General features: G+C 55.8%; 2 protein-coding genes across 2 annotated transcripts; both read right to left on the minus strand.

The window, feature by feature from the left end:
• Positions 1-379: 379 nt before the first annotated feature.
• On the minus strand, positions 380-850 carry LOC127031302 (ribonuclease-like). The gene has a single exon (XM_050918051.1). It carries the CDS (start codon positions 848-850, stop codon positions 380-382), a length of 471 nt encoding a protein of 156 aa, XP_050774008.1.
• A 7,608-nt stretch (positions 851-8,458) lies between these two features.
• LOC127031297 (ribonuclease-like) lies at positions 8,459-12,644 on the minus strand. The gene is made up of 2 exons (XM_050918046.1): positions 12,564-12,644; positions 8,459-9,096 (listed from the first exon to the last, which is right to left on the minus strand). The coding sequence occupies exons 1-2, from the start codon at positions 12,633-12,635 to the stop codon at positions 8,641-8,643; spliced, it is 528 nt and encodes a 175-aa protein (XP_050774003.1). The 5' UTR covers positions 12,636-12,644; the 3' UTR covers positions 8,459-8,640.
• Between the last annotated feature and the right edge of the window lie 2,815 nt (positions 12,645-15,459).

Here is a 15,459-nt window from a genome sequence, read left to right on the forward strand (position 1 = left end):
CCAGTATGGAAGGACTGTCCATAAAACTCCTTGGGTGTGGTTTATAATCCATATTGCAGTTGTAGTGTGCCTGGCACTGCACAAACACAGAACAAAGTGACAGGCCTATCCAGAGAGCTGGCACCTAAGGAAGGTTGGAGGTTGGATCTGAGGAGGATTTGAGTGTTGATCTGAGGGGGATTTAGGGGTTGATCTGAGTAGGGTCAGAGGTTGGATCAAAGGATTATTTGGGAGTTGATCTGAGGAGCGTCGAAGATTGAATTGAAGGAGGATTCAGGGGTTGATCTAAAGAGAGTCGGAGGCTGGATCGAAGGAGGACTTGGGGTTGATCCTGGTAAGGTCTGGATTTGGATGCAGGACCTGGTGGGAGCAAGAGGGATCATAGCTCATCCTCCTCCCCTGCCTGGCTCTCAACCTGTGTCTCAAAGTGGACTGGTTCCCCATCGACGCAGGCGATGACGATTCTGCTGGTGCTACTGGACCCACTGTAGTCACAGTCGGGGGGATCAGATCCTCCTTGGAGCTCACAGACAGTGAGGGGGAAGGGGTCTTCGCTGAGGCGCAGGTCTCCTCCAGCCGGCTCCCCGCCGTCCCTGCAGACGGGCTCGATCTGGTCGGCACTGCTATGGATGAAGGTATTGACGTGTTTGCACTTGTGGGCAGTGGCCATGTCCCGGCGCCGCATCAGGAGGTTGCAGTATCGCCGGGCATCTGGAGGGCTGGGGTCAGAGGCATCCACATGTTGCCTCAGGAACTTCTCATAGCGCGACTCCCCTCGGGCCAGGGCCATACCAGTGACCAGCAGGACGAGGGGCAGCAGAAGTGCGGGGAAGACTCCCGTCAGGGTCATGGCCAAGTCTGTCACTGGATCAACCTGCTGTGGGGAGAGAGGGGGGAGATGGATAGATACAACGTGGGGTGAGGCTCTGCCTCCTCCATGGAACCTCCTGGGCACTGGCCAGATCGGGGCCCCCATTGTCCCAGGTGCTGCACAGACCCTGACTGAGATCAGGGTCCCCGTTGTGCCAAACACTGCCCAGAACCAGAGATCAGGGCTCCCACTGTGCCATGCGCTGCCCAGACCCTGTCGGAGATCAGGGTCCCCGTTGTGCCAGGTGCTGCACAGACTCCGACCAAGATCAGGGTCCCCATTGTGCCAGGTGCTGCACAGACCCTGAATGAGATCAGGGTCCCCATTGTGCCAGGTGCTGCACAGACCCCAACTGAGATCAGGGTCCCCATTGTGCCAAACGCTGCCGAGAACCAGAGATCAGGGCTCCCATTGTGCCAGGTGCTGCACAGACCTGGACCGAGACAAGGGCCCTGTTGTGCTGGTGCTGCTGTGATGTTTCTTCAGGTGTTTGGAGCTGTAAGTCACCCCATCACCACCCTGCCTCAAAGTGAGAGAGATTTGCAGCTGCTAAAATGAGTCTGCTCCCTGCCTCTCCCATCAGCCAGCTGGCCTGGCACACTCCTCTGGTCCTGGCGCACCCTGGCCTTGCCTTGCAGGTAACCCTTGGGGCTCTTCAGTTCCCCAGATCTTCAGAAGCGTCTTCCTGCAGCAGGCCACCCAGACAGATCGAGAAATCACCCAGGCCAGCATCTCCAAAGAGCCAGGACATGGCCAGCCTGGTGCCTCTGCTGGTAACTCCGCCCTCTCGTCAATATCACAGCACTGAGGTGCATTTATAACCAACCAGGGTCCAGTCCTGACTAAAGAAAAGAGCTTTCTGTGCCATGAAGCAGAGAGACCAGAGGCTAAAATGGTCACAGAGAAAACATATGTACAACCTCTGTCCCCAGTGACTCAACAGCCCTCAGCCAGCCACAATCCACAGCGAAGCTCCCTGTCTTACCTAATGTGACTTTTTGGTGTCCTTCTCCCACGTGGCTAGAGACCTGTTGTGCAAAGCTACAGAGACCCAGGTGCTATGTCTCGACGTGGTGGCCAGAAAGGCGATCTCTCCCCTTCTCCTTATAGTCCAACTGTCCTTACACAGGCCAGGCAAAGGTCTCTGCCCCAGTGACTGTTCTCCAATCAGCCGACACACTCCTGCCTCCCTCACCTGGCCCTCAGCTGGCTTTTCCTGTTGACTCAGATGCACATAACTTCCTAAGTCTCCAGCCTTAGTCATAGCGGTAAAGCCACATTCCTGTAATGAGGTCGAACTTGCAGATCAAGTTTGTCCCCGAAACACGCATGAGGACTATTTGTGTGGCACATACCTTGTTATGCACCCTCTGTGCCTACGTCACGCCATAGTGTTACTGAGCAGTGTGTCACTGGCTTTCCTTTGCTGCACCTTGCAGAGAAATACTGTGACAGTTAGGGGCAGGGAGATGAATTTGTAACAAAACCAGTTACATTTAGAACTAAAGAACAGAGCTTCAAGTGCCACAAAGCAAAGAGAATAGAGACAGAAAATGGTCAGAGATCACGCACAAGTATAACCTCACTTCCTAGTGACTCAACTTGCTTTCAGCCAGCGACAACCCGTGGTTAAGCACCTCAGTGTGACCCTGAGTCCCTGTGTTCATACCCTGCACTTATTGTAATAATCTCCATGCCAATGATGCCATGCGAGGTAGCATTTAATGACAGCCTGATGGGTAATATGTATGTGGAGAGTGTGCATGGAATGTATGACCAGAGTTATGAATATGAGCTGAGGTTATGACTGCAACGTGTTTGCCAGGCGAGCCTGGGGGCAGGCTAAACCAGGTTCACAAAGACAAAGCACAAGCCAATGACTCTGGTCAGGAGTAAGCAAACTTGATAGGCCCTCACCTGTCAAATAGCCTGTCTTTGCCAAGGAACGGGGGCTCTGTCCCCATAAGCCCCCGTGTCTCCGTTCTCACAGTGGAAATGACCTTTACTGGGGTAACCCTCCAGAAACTGCATTTCAGAGGGTGACTGGACTATTAAAGGGGGCAAAAACATCCCAGATGATCTCTCAGTCCCTTAAGAAGCCAAAGGGACCAGCTTTTTGGCTTTGGGAGTTGATCCTGACCTGAGAATCTGGTTTGCCAGGTTGCTGGGACCATGTGGGAAGGATTTTCCCTTCAGCCACGTCTAGCTTGTTAAGTTTTTGCTGCAGGGAAGTGTTTTATCTTTATTTCTCTTGTCTTTCCTGACTTTCATGCCCAATGCTCGAACTCACTTGAAAGCTCTCACTGAGTCGGTAAAATTACTTGCTTTATCTTTAATCTGAACCCATCCAGCGCTGTGTTTAATGTGAATCATTTGATAACTCCAGTTCAGGAGCACCGGCAGGTCCCGCCCCCAAAATACTGCTCACGACCATGTGGTTGCCGCCCCACAAATGTCAGTGGCCTAGACAACCGCCTAGGTTGCCTAATAGGTTGCGCCGGCCCTGCTCCAGTTAAAAGAACAGACTTGGTTTGACCCTCCTGGGGGGGTGGGGAACGAATCTTCAATATCTGAGCTGCCCAGAAGAACGGTGCAGAACATACATCTGAGGAAAATCGGGGCTGGGAAGAGTTAACCAAGGCTGGGGGGGACCAGCGGACGGCTGTGGCACTGCAGGCAGGCTCCTGAACCTGAAACTTTGGCTCAGGACTGCTTAATGCATAGACACGAAGCGGCTGTTCCCTGCGGGTGTCCCAGGCAGAGGCAGGTAAAAGGGGACATGAGTCTTCAGCACTCTGGATTGCCCCTCCCCCAGCAGGTGACACTGACCCAAAGCAACTTTTCAGGATCACCCTCCCGCTTGGCAGGGGATCCACTGTATGGACAAAGTCAGCCCCTTGGAGTGATGGGTACAAAGGAGATGTCTCCCCTTCAGTTGCTCTTAGACAGGCACCCCTAGGTAAAGGTCTCTGCCTGCTGACTGTTCTCCAATCAGTCGACACACTCCTGGCTCCCTCACCTGGCTCTCAGCTGACTTTTTCTGTTGACTCAGACGCATGTAAATCTCAAGTCTCTGGCCTCAGGCAGAGTGGTAAAGCCACATTCCTGTGTCAGGATGAACTCGTAGATCAAATCTGTTCCTGAAACACATGTGAGGACCATCTGTGCGGCATAGACACATAACTCTGTGCACCGTCCGTGCCTACGTCAGGCCATGGTGTTACTGAGCAGTCTGTCACCAGCTTTCCTTTGTTATGCTGTCATAAACAGAGTGTTAAGGGTTAATGTCTCTTCTACCTGTAAAGGGTTACAAGCAGGAAACTGGACACCTGACCAGAAGACCAATCAGAAGACAAGATACTTTTAAAGTCGGGTGGAGGGAAGTTTGGGTGTGAGTTCTTTGTTCTTTGTTCTGCTCTCGGAGGGTCTGAGAGAGACCAGACATTACAGGCTCTCTAAGTTTCTTTTCAAATAGAAGGTAAAAACCAGGCGGTTTAGGCTTTTTAATTGTTTTACACTATTTGCATTTGTGGATCTGGCTGGTTAACTTTTATATGTGTAGTTGCTGGGAATATTTTGATTTGTATTGGTACTGGGGGGAAAGTCTCTTTCTGGCATCTGTAAGCTATAGGACCCTGTATATTGACATCTTGAAGTTATAGAAATAATTCTTTACTTTTTCCTTTCTTTTATTAAAAGATTTCTTTTTAGAGAGCCTGATTGATTGTTTTTTCTCTGTTTCCCTTGTTTTATCCCAGGGGATTGGGATAACTCACCAGGACAGGTGGGGAGACGGGAGGGGGAGAGATAAAATCTCTCTCTGTTTTCCTTGAATCTATTTGCCTCTTTGTGGAAGGGAAGGGAGATGCTTCTCTGCATGGTGATTTAAGAGGTTAGATCAGTATCTCAGGATAGCCCAGGGAGGGAAGTTCTGAGAGGGGGAAGGTGGGGGAATGGTTTATTTCTCCTTGTTTTAAGAACCCAAGAGATCTGGGTTCTTGGGGTCCCCAGGGAAGGTTGGGGAGGTCAGAGTGCCCCAAAACACTATATTTTTGGGTGGTGGCAGCCTATCAAATCTAAGCTGGTAATTAAGCTTAGGGAAATTCATGCTAGTCTCTCATTTTCTGAACTCTTTAAGGTTCAGATCTGAGAAAGAATGCTATGACATACGCCTTGCGGGGAAATACTGTGACAGTACCCTGTTACGGGCAGTGAGTGTGTTGGGCCTCAGAGGAGTTACAGAACAGAGGGACTTCTGCCAGGTGGCATGCGGGGGTGCTAGAGGTCACAGCTGCACAGATCCTGACCGAGATCAGGGCGCCATTGTGCTGGTTGCTGCCCAGACCCTGACCAGATCAGGGCCCTCATTGTGGCAGGTGATGACACCCAGCTCCAGGGGCCACACCGTGTCCGGGTTCGGGTCCTTGGCTCTTGCCGGGTTGGGCCTCCTATTGACCAGGTGGATCTCCTGGGCTATTGACTGTTTGTATCAATGGACTGGAAAAAACAGATTGTTTGCAGCAAAGCCGGGGGATGGTAACTAATGAAGGGGGTGGGTGGTCACTGCTAGAGGATGATGTGGATCTGTTGGTAAACTGGGCCTGAGCAAGCAAAGTGTGTTTGGATCTGGCTAAACGTAAAGTCAAACAGCTCAGAACAAAGACCATCAGCCTATCTCCATTACAAAGTTGTGGCTGCTTGGTACAGTAAACACCTCTGGCACCAGGACAGGCCACAAGTGGGTTGAGACAGAACCATCTAGCCAAGCACAGGGAGCTCCCATGTCCTGGGCTACACATGTTGTTTCTCACGTGTGGTCACGGGTTCAAACCCTGGTTAGCAACAGCCGTGAGCTCTGATTGTTTAATCTCGTGCGAGGAAATTAACCTGCACAGGGCCAGCTTAACTATTTGTGGGCCTGGCACCAAACATATTGGTGGGCGCAAAACCGGGCTGCACCCCCTCCCCTCCCCTCCCCTCCCCGGAGTGCAGGGAGGCAGTTTCCGGGCATTGCCATTGGCCAGGGGCGCGGCAGCCAGCGCTGACCGGACCCACTGTCACTGCCCCCCCTGCTCCCAGGCACCACAACCACCCCCCACCCCAAAGTGCAGGGTCGAGACAGTGCCCAGGGGCCCCGGCCATCACAGCCGCTGGGGGGCGGCCCCAGGAGAACGGGGGAGGGGGCGCGCAGCGCGATGAGCGCCAGGACCCCCGCCCCGCACCAGACCCTTTCCTGTTTGGGGGTTACTTTTTGGTCCGCCCAGACTACTTCAGCGAGAGTGGCTCGTAGCGTGGCGCGGGGCATTCTGGGACTAGTAGTGCAGCTGGCAGCGCAGGTCCCAGGGCCCCTGCGGAACACAGCGGCATGTAAACTACAACTCCCAGCACACCCTGCAACAGGCAGTCCTTGCTGCACCTGCGCGTTGCGCTCCGCAGGCTGCTGAGTGTTTCAGCGGGCTCTAGGAAATTGGTGACTTCACGTTGCTGGGCTGTGGCCCGGGCTGGGTTAACCCTTTGTGGGCCTGGCGCCCTGGCTCCACTGGAGCCACTGTAACGGCGGTGCTGACCCCGCCGCCGGCAGAGCCCAACTGTGCCTGTGCTGGGCCGGGAGGGACCAGCTGCCTGCGCAGCTGCCAGCTCCCCTAAGAGAGGAACGAGAGAGATACCTCCTTTGGGGGGCACGTGGGAGCACTTCCCGGGGGCTGGCTGGCCGGGTGATGACCTCCACCATTGTGGGTTAAAATCCTGCCAGGAGCCCCGTGCTTTGGGGGCCCGGGCCAAGAATTCCTTGTCTCACCCGCCCCAAACCCATCTGGGGATTGACACATCTGGACTGGGAGGCTAGTGTGTGTGGGGAGCTGGCTGCTACGGGATCCTATTTTCAGAGCCCTCCGTCTGGAGCAGCCCCACCAAGCATGGCCGGGAGCCTCCCCAGAACCCCAGTGGGAAGATGGACTAGATGCGGGGGCGGAGGGGGTTTAAGGAAGACAACCAGGGGCGGCTCTAGGTATTTTGCAGCTCCAAGCACGGCAGGCAGGCTGTCTTCGGCGGCTTGCCTGCGGGTGGTCCCCGGTCCCGCAGATTCAGTGGCCCGCCCGCGCGAGGTGCACCAAAAGCCGCGGGACTAGCAGACCTTCCGCAGGCAAGCCGTCAAAGGCAACCTGCCTGCCGCCCTCGCAGCGACTGGCAGAGTGCCCCCCGTGGCTTGCCGCCCCGGGCACGCGCTTGGCATGCTGATGCCTAGAGCCACCCCTGAAGACAACACAATCCTGTAGCCCAGGGGTTCCTGCCCTGGGCTTGTGAAGTGGGGGGTCCGGTGTTCATATCTTTCATGGGCCGTTTGGCAGCTTGCCATGAATTTCCCAGCTTTGCCGTCCCTCTACCAGGGCTGATGGTGTCTCCACATGCTGCAGCTCTGCCTGGGCCCTGGTGCTTTGGTTTGTCCCTGTGTAGTGGGCATATTTTATATGAAACATCAAACCCAAGGGGATTTGCACCGTGTTGGGAGATTTTCACACCCAGCTTTTCCCACGTGCTGTCTCCCACCTGGCGTCACATGGGAAAGGAAAATTGTTTGAAACCAGCACCCCCCGCCACTCGGTGAAGAAAGGCCCCATGTTGCATTGCCCGCCCCATGTTCCATTGCCCACCCCCTGAGCCAGCCAGTAGTTAACCTGGGGCCGGATGGCAGCTGGTGCCCCTTAGAGGAGCACCATGTCCCATTGCCCGCCATGTTTGTCTGCTGCTACTGAAGCAGTGGAAACAGGGAGTGCTGTCTTGCCTATAGCAAATCCCCCACAAACATCTCCCTAGCCATTCTGCATTTGCAAAAAGTATTTTACTCCAGGAAGAAGCAAGAGAAAACAGCATCCAGGGCTCAGCCTGGTAACATCTCCTCTGCACTTTGACCCTTCTCCGCCTCCCCCTCCATGGATAAAGGATGGGGAAAAGGTGCCCATACTGTATAATGGGCACTGGGGGCAACAGAGAGTTGGGGGTGGGGACAGGGCGGCTATTCTGTATAATGGGCACTACAGGACAGTAGAGGGTGGGGGTAGGGAAGGGGTGGCTATATTGTATAATGGGCACTAGGGGACAGCAGAGGGCGGGGGTGGGGACAGGGTGGCTATACTGTATAATGGGCAATAGGGGGCAGCAGAGGGTGGGGGTGGGGAAGGGGCGGCTATACTGTATAATGGGCACTACGGGCAGCAGAGGTTCTGGGTGGGGAAGGGGCGGTTATACTGTATGATGGGCACTAGAAGGCAGCAGAGGCTGGGGGCGGGGAAGGGGTGGCTATACTGTATAATGGGCACTAAGAGGCAGCAGAGGATGGGGGTGGGGGTGGGGGTGGGGAAGGGGCGGCTATACTGTACAATGGGCACTAGGGGGCAGCAGAGGGTGGGGGTGGGGACGGGGTGACTATACTGTATAATGGGCACTAGCGGGCAGCAGAGGTTCGGGGTGGGGAAGGGGCGGTTATACTGTATAATGGGCACTAGGGGACAGCAGAAGGTGGGGGTGGGGAAGGGGCGCCTATACTGCATAATGGTCACTAGGGGGCAGCAGCCAATTCAGGCAGGGGAGGGGGCAGTTATAATTTGCCATAGAAAAAGGAACAACAGTCTTTGTTGCTGTCTCCAATGAGGTGCCCAAATACTCTGTTGGGGAGGAGGATGGGGATGGCGTCCAGCAGCTATGGGCGCCCAAGGCTGCCAGCATTGCCAAAACCCAGGAACAGCTGCAGGGCTGTATGTCTGCCCCACGGCTCATGGGCCACCGCACACCGACGGCCGGGCAAAATGCACAGGCTGCCCATTTTTGCAGGCAACACAAATTCTCTTACTGCAGATGTCTCCCCTGTAAATGCAGCGGGGCCAGCGAGACGCTCCCGTTGTCTGGCAGTCAGTGACCTGGAAGGGAGAGTTGCTGTAGTAAAAGTCCTCGTGATGCCATGTCCCCCCTGAGCCGCAGACAGCGGTTATCATTGCCAGCGCCCCGTGGACGAAGCTGTTGAGATCTTTGCAGAAGGACACCGTCATGTTCCTCCGCGGCATCATGAGATTGCAGTAGCGGTTGGGGTCGGGCTCCCAGCTCCCAGAGGTGTCGACATGCTGCCTTTGGAACTTCTTGTACGGCGTCTCTCTCCCGGCCGCAGTCAGGCAGGCTGGCAAGAGGAAAATCAGCAGCAGGAGGCCTGGACCCAGTCTTGTCTTCATTGCTGGCTGGAGGGGAGAAAGGGGGAGGTGGGTATGAGATGGGAACGTGAGACCAGCACAGCACGGACCCCCTGTGGGTGACTCACCCCCGCTGTAGCGATTTCAGGGCTTATCCTCGCTGAAGGCTTCGGCCAGTAGAGGGTGCCAGTGTCGCTCTGTCACGTAGCATACAGCATTTAAATCTCCCTAGCTTTGTCCCCACCCCCACCCCGGCGAGTTTCTCTTCGCCCCAGCTGTGGCCCAGCCATTTTTGAGCCCGTCTGTTAGTCATTCATGTAAAGCAGAGCGTTTTGGAGGGGATCCCCTTGCCCGAGTGAACCTGGCAATGCCCTAGACACCGATGTGCCATGCTAAACATCCAGGTGCTCTGCCCAGGTAGGTGGGGTTTAGAGCTCTTTGAACGCTTGGCAATCCCAGTGATTGTGCTGCCAAATTTCCCCTGCTCCTAAGGGTACGTCTACACTGCAGGGTAAGCCCAGGGTTAGTGGGACTCCACTCAGCCAAGCTGTGTTGGGAACCCTGAGCTTGGGCATCCGTGTGGTATTTTAACCCAAGGGCTTTTCTAACCCAGGCTCAAACTTGGGGATCTGGCATCCACACTGCAGCCTGCAGACCCCCTAGCACCCCACAATATGGCTGCTATAGCCCTAGGGCTCATGGGAAAACTTTCCTGCCCACCCTGCCTGTGAGCAGGAAGCAGCTGGCTTTGCAAAAGGCTTGCTGGCTTCGCTCCCCGCTGCCAACCCAGGCAGCTCTCTGACAGTGCATGTGGTCAGAGAGCAGGTCCATGCTGACCTAAGCCGTGGCCGTGAGAGGACTAAGGAATTTGTCCCGTGGAACTGTGAGATACTTCCGGCTGACTCCCAGGACCGGAGTCGAGCAGGGCTGCGTCTCTACTGGAAAGTGATAGGGCTTGGCCCCTGGGTCCCAGCTTCGCTTGAGCTGGGATCCTCCAGCTATGTTCCCTCTAAGCTGCACGGCCAAGGGCCGCGCAGGCATGTAGCCACAGGGGCCTGGAGAGGAGAGAGCTTGGAGGTGGGCGGGAACTGGGAAGGGGAGCGGAGCAAGTTGGGGCGTGCAGGGCTGCCATGTGCCACTCTCCTGCCGCTGGGGAGGAGAGGTGCCTCGGCCCTGGCCTCAGCCCTGCTGCCGGCGGGAGGAGGCATCTCTCCCTGTTCTGTATTTGGTTGTCATGGTTTTTGTTTCTATGGCAACTGAGTTAGATTTTTAGGGGATAGCCCAGCCAGCTTTGGACGGTTAGGCGAGCTCTGTGGTCTGTAAATAACTGGTAGTTTTGTTAGCTGTCTGCTCTCTGGCCTCAAGTGATTTCGTCCTAAACCGGTTGCCCCCAAGGATATAACACTCCCCAAGCACCGGCCCTGCTGCCGGCGGGGGGACGCATCTCTCCCCGGGACCCGGTCCTGCTGCCAGCGGGGGGACGCATCTCTCCCCAGACCCCGGCCCTGCTGCCGCCGGGGGGACGCATCTCTCCCCGGGCCTCGGTCCTGCTGCCGGCGGGGGAGGCATCTCTCCCCGGGCCCCGGCCCTGCTGCCGGTGGGGGGACGCATCTCTCCCCGGGTCCCGGTCCTGCTGCCGGCGGGGGGACGCATCTCTCCCCGGGCCCCGGCCCTGCTGCTGGTGGGGGGACGCATCTCTCCTGGGCCCCGGTCCTGCTGCCGGCGGGGGGACGCATCTCTCCCCAGACCCCGGCCCTGCTGCCGGCGGGGGGACGCATCTCTCCCCGGGCCCCGGTCCTGCTGCTGGTGGGGGGATGCATCTCTCCCCGGGCCCCGGTCCTGCTGCTGGCGGGGGGATGCATCTCTCCCCAGACCCCAGCCCTGCTGCCGGCGGGGGGACGCATCTCTCCCCAGGCCCCGGTTCTGCTGCCGGTGGGGGAGGCATCTCTCCCCGGCCCCCGGTTCTGCTGCCGGCAGGGAGAGGGCTGGGGGAAGTCCTCTGATCCCAGCCCCGGGGCATCCTACACCCTAAAATCTTCATCCCTGGCTTCACCCCAGAGCCTGCACTCCCAGTTGGAACTCTCACCCCCCCTGCACCTCAAACTTCTGCCCCAGCCCTGAGCCCCCTTCCACACCCTGAACTCCTCATCCCTGGCCTGATCCCAGAGTCCCCACCCCCAGCTGGAGCCCTCACCCCCCCGCACCCCACCCCTCTGCCCCTGTCCTGAGCCCTCCCCACACTCCAAAACCTTCAGCCTCACCCCTGCCGCACATCACATCCATATTGGTGCACATAACAAAATTCATTCTGCACATGGATGTAAAAAATTAGAGGGAATCTGGCCTACCAGCCCTGCAGGGTCCTGGGTCTGAGCCCTCGATTAGCGCAGTTGCAGTGTAGATGCAAGGGGTGGGGGGGTTGGCTTGAGCCCAGTTGAGGCACAGCCTTACATTGCACTGTAGACTCATAAGTGGGGCCCTACCAAATTTATAGCAAGGTTCTTGTGTGTGGGGGGGGTCCCAGTATTGCCACCCTTACTTTGCACTGCCTTCAGAGCTGGGCTCCTGGCCAGCAGCCATTGCTCTCCAGTTGCCCAGCTCTGAAGGCAGCGCTGCCGCCAGCAGCAGTGCAGAAGTAAGGGTGGCAATTCTGCGCTCCCCATACAATAACCTTGTGAGCCCCCCACAACCCTCTTTTGGGTCAAGACTCCCAGTTACACTGCCATGAAATTTCAGATTTAAATATCCAAAATAATGAAATTTATGATTTTTAAAATCCCACGAGCATGAGATTGACTGAAATAGACCGTGAATTTGGTAGGTCCCTAATCATAAGACTGGGAACTAGATCTCGGCCCCTTGTGCTAACTGAGCACAACAGTCTGTTTTACGTGACTATTGCCCGAGCTTTCCCCTCTAGCAGCGAGTGGGGAAAAAAGCAGTGTGGAAGCAGGAGGATATTTTTAAAAAGCTGTTGCTTCTGGGGGTTCTGTATTTTGGGCCTCCCTTGGCAAAACAACCCCAACTTTGCACCAGGAGACATCAATAGCAATTGAAACTTTCCCGTCCGTCCTGAGGCCTGTGGAGCAGGTCTTTTCGGCCGGAGTGCCCACGTCCGAGCTGCTCTGAGAGAGACCCATGGCAGCAGTTGTGAGAGAATTGTCCCAGCTCTGATGGTCCCGTCTCTTAGGTCTTTGCAGCTAGTGGGCACCATCTAAGGGCCAAGTAGCCTTAAACAAGGGAATGGGGACCCTGGCTGGGATTCACGAGCCCTGGATTTGAGTCCTGGCTCCATCACTGACCTCTTGTAGGTGGCTTCGGTTTTGTTTGCCTTAGTTTCCCCCCGTAAAGCGACATCCACCTTCTTTGCACAAAGCTTTAGAGCCTATGGGAGAGAAGAGCCTTGTCTGAACTTCTCTTTGGTGTGTTTTCTAATGTTCCTCTCTACCAGCTAAACTGGGGAATAACCCTGCCTAGATTATACCTAGCCCCTTTTCCCATGCGCTCCCACTCACTTGTCCTGGTGCCTCTGTTTCCCCCAGAGAATCTGTCCAGCTGTCTGCAGAGCTGGCCTCCCCCAGCTGCATGGAAGTCAATAGAAGAGGGAACCGGTGGTAAAGAAATATCTGACGTTAAGTATTTCATAATCCGTGCCCACAAGAAGCGGCGACGCCCCATCGAAAGGGGAAGCTTTACCCTGACCAATGGCAGGGTGGTTGGGACATACTCTGCTCGCACTTATTACAATGACCTGCCCCTCACTGTGCACAAAGGGCCCCATCCCAGCACCCTCCGGGATTCAGGGGGGCCAGTGAGTAGCACTGGGTGGCGTCTCAGTGCTGGGTCAGGATGTCACATCCGCATGGCACCACAGGAGACAGATTTCCCCAATTCTGGGATGCAGCCTGGGCAGCAGAATTAACCCACATCGCCAGGGAGAGTTAATGAGCAGGAGTGGCTGGGTGCTTGGTAGAAAAATGCACAAAAAGCGGCACAGAAGAGGGCTCAGCACCCCTTCCTGAGTCTCCCATCCTGCTCTCTTCCCCCCAGCACCATGCTGGGGCATCTGAGGCAGCTCTGATACCAAGGGTGGAATGCCCCCTACTGCGTCCCCTCTCACCCTCTGCCAAAGTGCACCCCTTAGGGTTACTGATCCAAATTTAGGGTCATTTGACCCAGGGGTTCCTGAGATACAGGCTGTCCAGAAAACAATACCAGCTTTTCTCACAGATGATGTATTTTTGCAACTTTTTCCTTTTTTGCCCAGAGCTGGGGGATGGAACCACGGCTCTGGTGCTGGTGCAGCGGTGTCGCTCCTTTGAGGAATTGCCCCAGTGAGTGCGTGGCACCCCCCGCCGCTCTTTGGAGGAGCAGGAATCAAAACATAACTCGTGTCAGAGTTTAGTTCTCAGGGGAGGCAGGTCCCTTAACTTGTCACGTCCTGCTCATCAGCGGTGCAAGTTTTGCTGCAAGCAGTGTTCCAGAAGGGCGCCATATACTGCGTGGCAGCTGGAATGCTGCATTCATGTCAGTTTTTTGCCAGTGAATATTTATCAGCTTCCCTGGCAGCTGTATTACCTCGCGCAGAGCAAGAGGTTGAACTCTAGAGGGGTGTCAGCGTCCCCAGGAGCATCTCCTCCAGGGGCCATATCGATGATTGACACCGATCACCTGGAGCCAACTGGGGAGTCCAACCCCGACCTCCAGGGCAGAGAACTGTTTGGCTTTAGAAAACCTGAGCTCCACTTTGCTGCATAGATTCCAAGGCCAGATGGGACCTTGTGATCATCTGGTCTGACCTCCTGCAGAGCACAGGCCGGCGAGCTGCGCCAAATTGCTTCCTGTTTGAACTGGGGCAGAGCTTTTTGAAAACCAGCTGCCAGGGATGGAGCTGCCACCGCAGCCCTTGGCAAGTGTATCGCTGGAGCTAAGTGTCGCCAAGTTGCCTGTGGTCTGCCAGAAGTTGCCAGGTCCCGTTAGGTTTTAGGTTGGACTATTCAAAGTAGACTGACACTCCTGTATAATCCTTCTGTCCAAGGGCCTCTCCAGTGTCTTTTGTATGGCCCCGTAAGCAGCCTGGAACTCTGTACTCCCCACCCCCCACAAAAAGGCGGTGTGCCTGGTACGTGGGTTCTCTAAGCGAGAAGAGTCTTTTGCCAAGATATTCTGGAATCCCAAGAGCAGCTGCTTGAACTCTTCTCTTTGCCGATCATTTCCCGGGGTGTCTGCCCGCTGAACCGTGTGACAATGTGGAACTATTCTGTAATGTGTTTGTGAGGCCTGGTTGTGCCTTAATTTCCCCTATGTGCTGTTGTACCGTGAGTGGAAGGGGACTGCTGGCTCTCTGAGCAGGCTGAGACACATATGTGTGGGTGTCCCCAGGAAATCTGGCCCTTAGTCTCCATCTCAGTGGGGCGTCTGAGAAGACAACACCGAGGAGATTGACACCTAGCACCCAAGGACTCCGAGGGGCATGGACTCCCCACCTCTCCGCAAGGAAGCTGACCAATCCCCAGGCTGGAGATCAAAGGACTGGGAGGCGTGAGGTGGGAGGTGAGAACTGGGGGCTGGGAGGAGTCGGGGCTCTCACCTGGAGTCTGACCAAGGAGGTCAGGCAGAGCTTGAACCAGGGGGTTCCCTACAGCTTGGCAGGGCTCTGGGCTACCCAGCATGGTCTACACTAAGGACGCCCTAGGCTGTGTCCAGGTGACTCATGAACCTGACTGTTCTGACAGCCCTGTGTGAGCATCGCTGCCAATGCTGGGCGAGGCGTGTTCATCCTGGCAGCACGGCTAAGTCTCACTCGGGGGCTGTCTCCGTTGAACTCCCTGGGCAGAGCAAATGGGGTGCAGTGGGGGGCTGCAGGCCCAGAGGCCCAGTCTAAGGAGATGGTGAAGCCATGTGGATTACCTTGGAGGAAGAGCAAGACCCTGAGGGGATTTGGCACACTGTCAGAGTTCTCCTAGAGACTGTTCTAATGCAGGGGGCATAGACCCCATCCTGTGGGTCCAGGACAAACCTATTCCCCTACTTGAGTAGTTGAGGAGTAGCCACGTCTCTTTCCCACTGAGCAAAGTCTCAGGGATGGGGTCTCCTCGTTCTCCGGTGATCACACTGAGGGTACACCTACGCTCCAGCTTCGGAGCTGCAGCTGTGTCTCTATAGCTCTGTAATGTAGGTGTTTTCTAGGTCGAGTACCACTTTGCTGCTTATTATTGTGTGGATACTATCCCTGAACAGGGCACCGGAGAGAGAGGCGGGAGGGTCTGTCTGTACCTCTGGGCATCTGTCCCCACAGGCGGTGTTCCCCAAACAGGAATTCTGAGCTTTGAAGGATAGATCTCCTGCTTCATCAGATGGATGGTTTCCCTTTGGGCGAGGAGTGTGCTTTGCAATCCAGAGGAACACAGG

Source organism: Gopherus flavomarginatus, chromosome 11 (assembly GCF_025201925.1).
Source record: "Gopherus flavomarginatus isolate rGopFla2 chromosome 11, rGopFla2.mat.asm, whole genome shotgun sequence".
NCBI classification, from domain to species: domain Eukaryota; kingdom Metazoa; phylum Chordata; order Testudines; family Testudinidae; genus Gopherus; species Gopherus flavomarginatus.

Coding starts and splice junctions, on each gene's coding strand:
- LOC127031302 (XM_050918051.1), bottom strand. CDS start 850: ATGACCCTGACGGGAGTCTTCCCCGCACTTCTGCTGCCCCTCGTCCTG.
- LOC127031297 (XM_050918046.1), bottom strand. CDS start 12,635: ATGCAGCTGGGGGAGGCCAGCTCTGCAGACAGCTGGACAGATTCTCTG. Junction 9,097..12,563: donor AAACAGAGGCACCAGGACAA/GTGAGTGGGAGC, acceptor TCTCCCCTCCAG/CCAGCAATGAAGACAAGACT.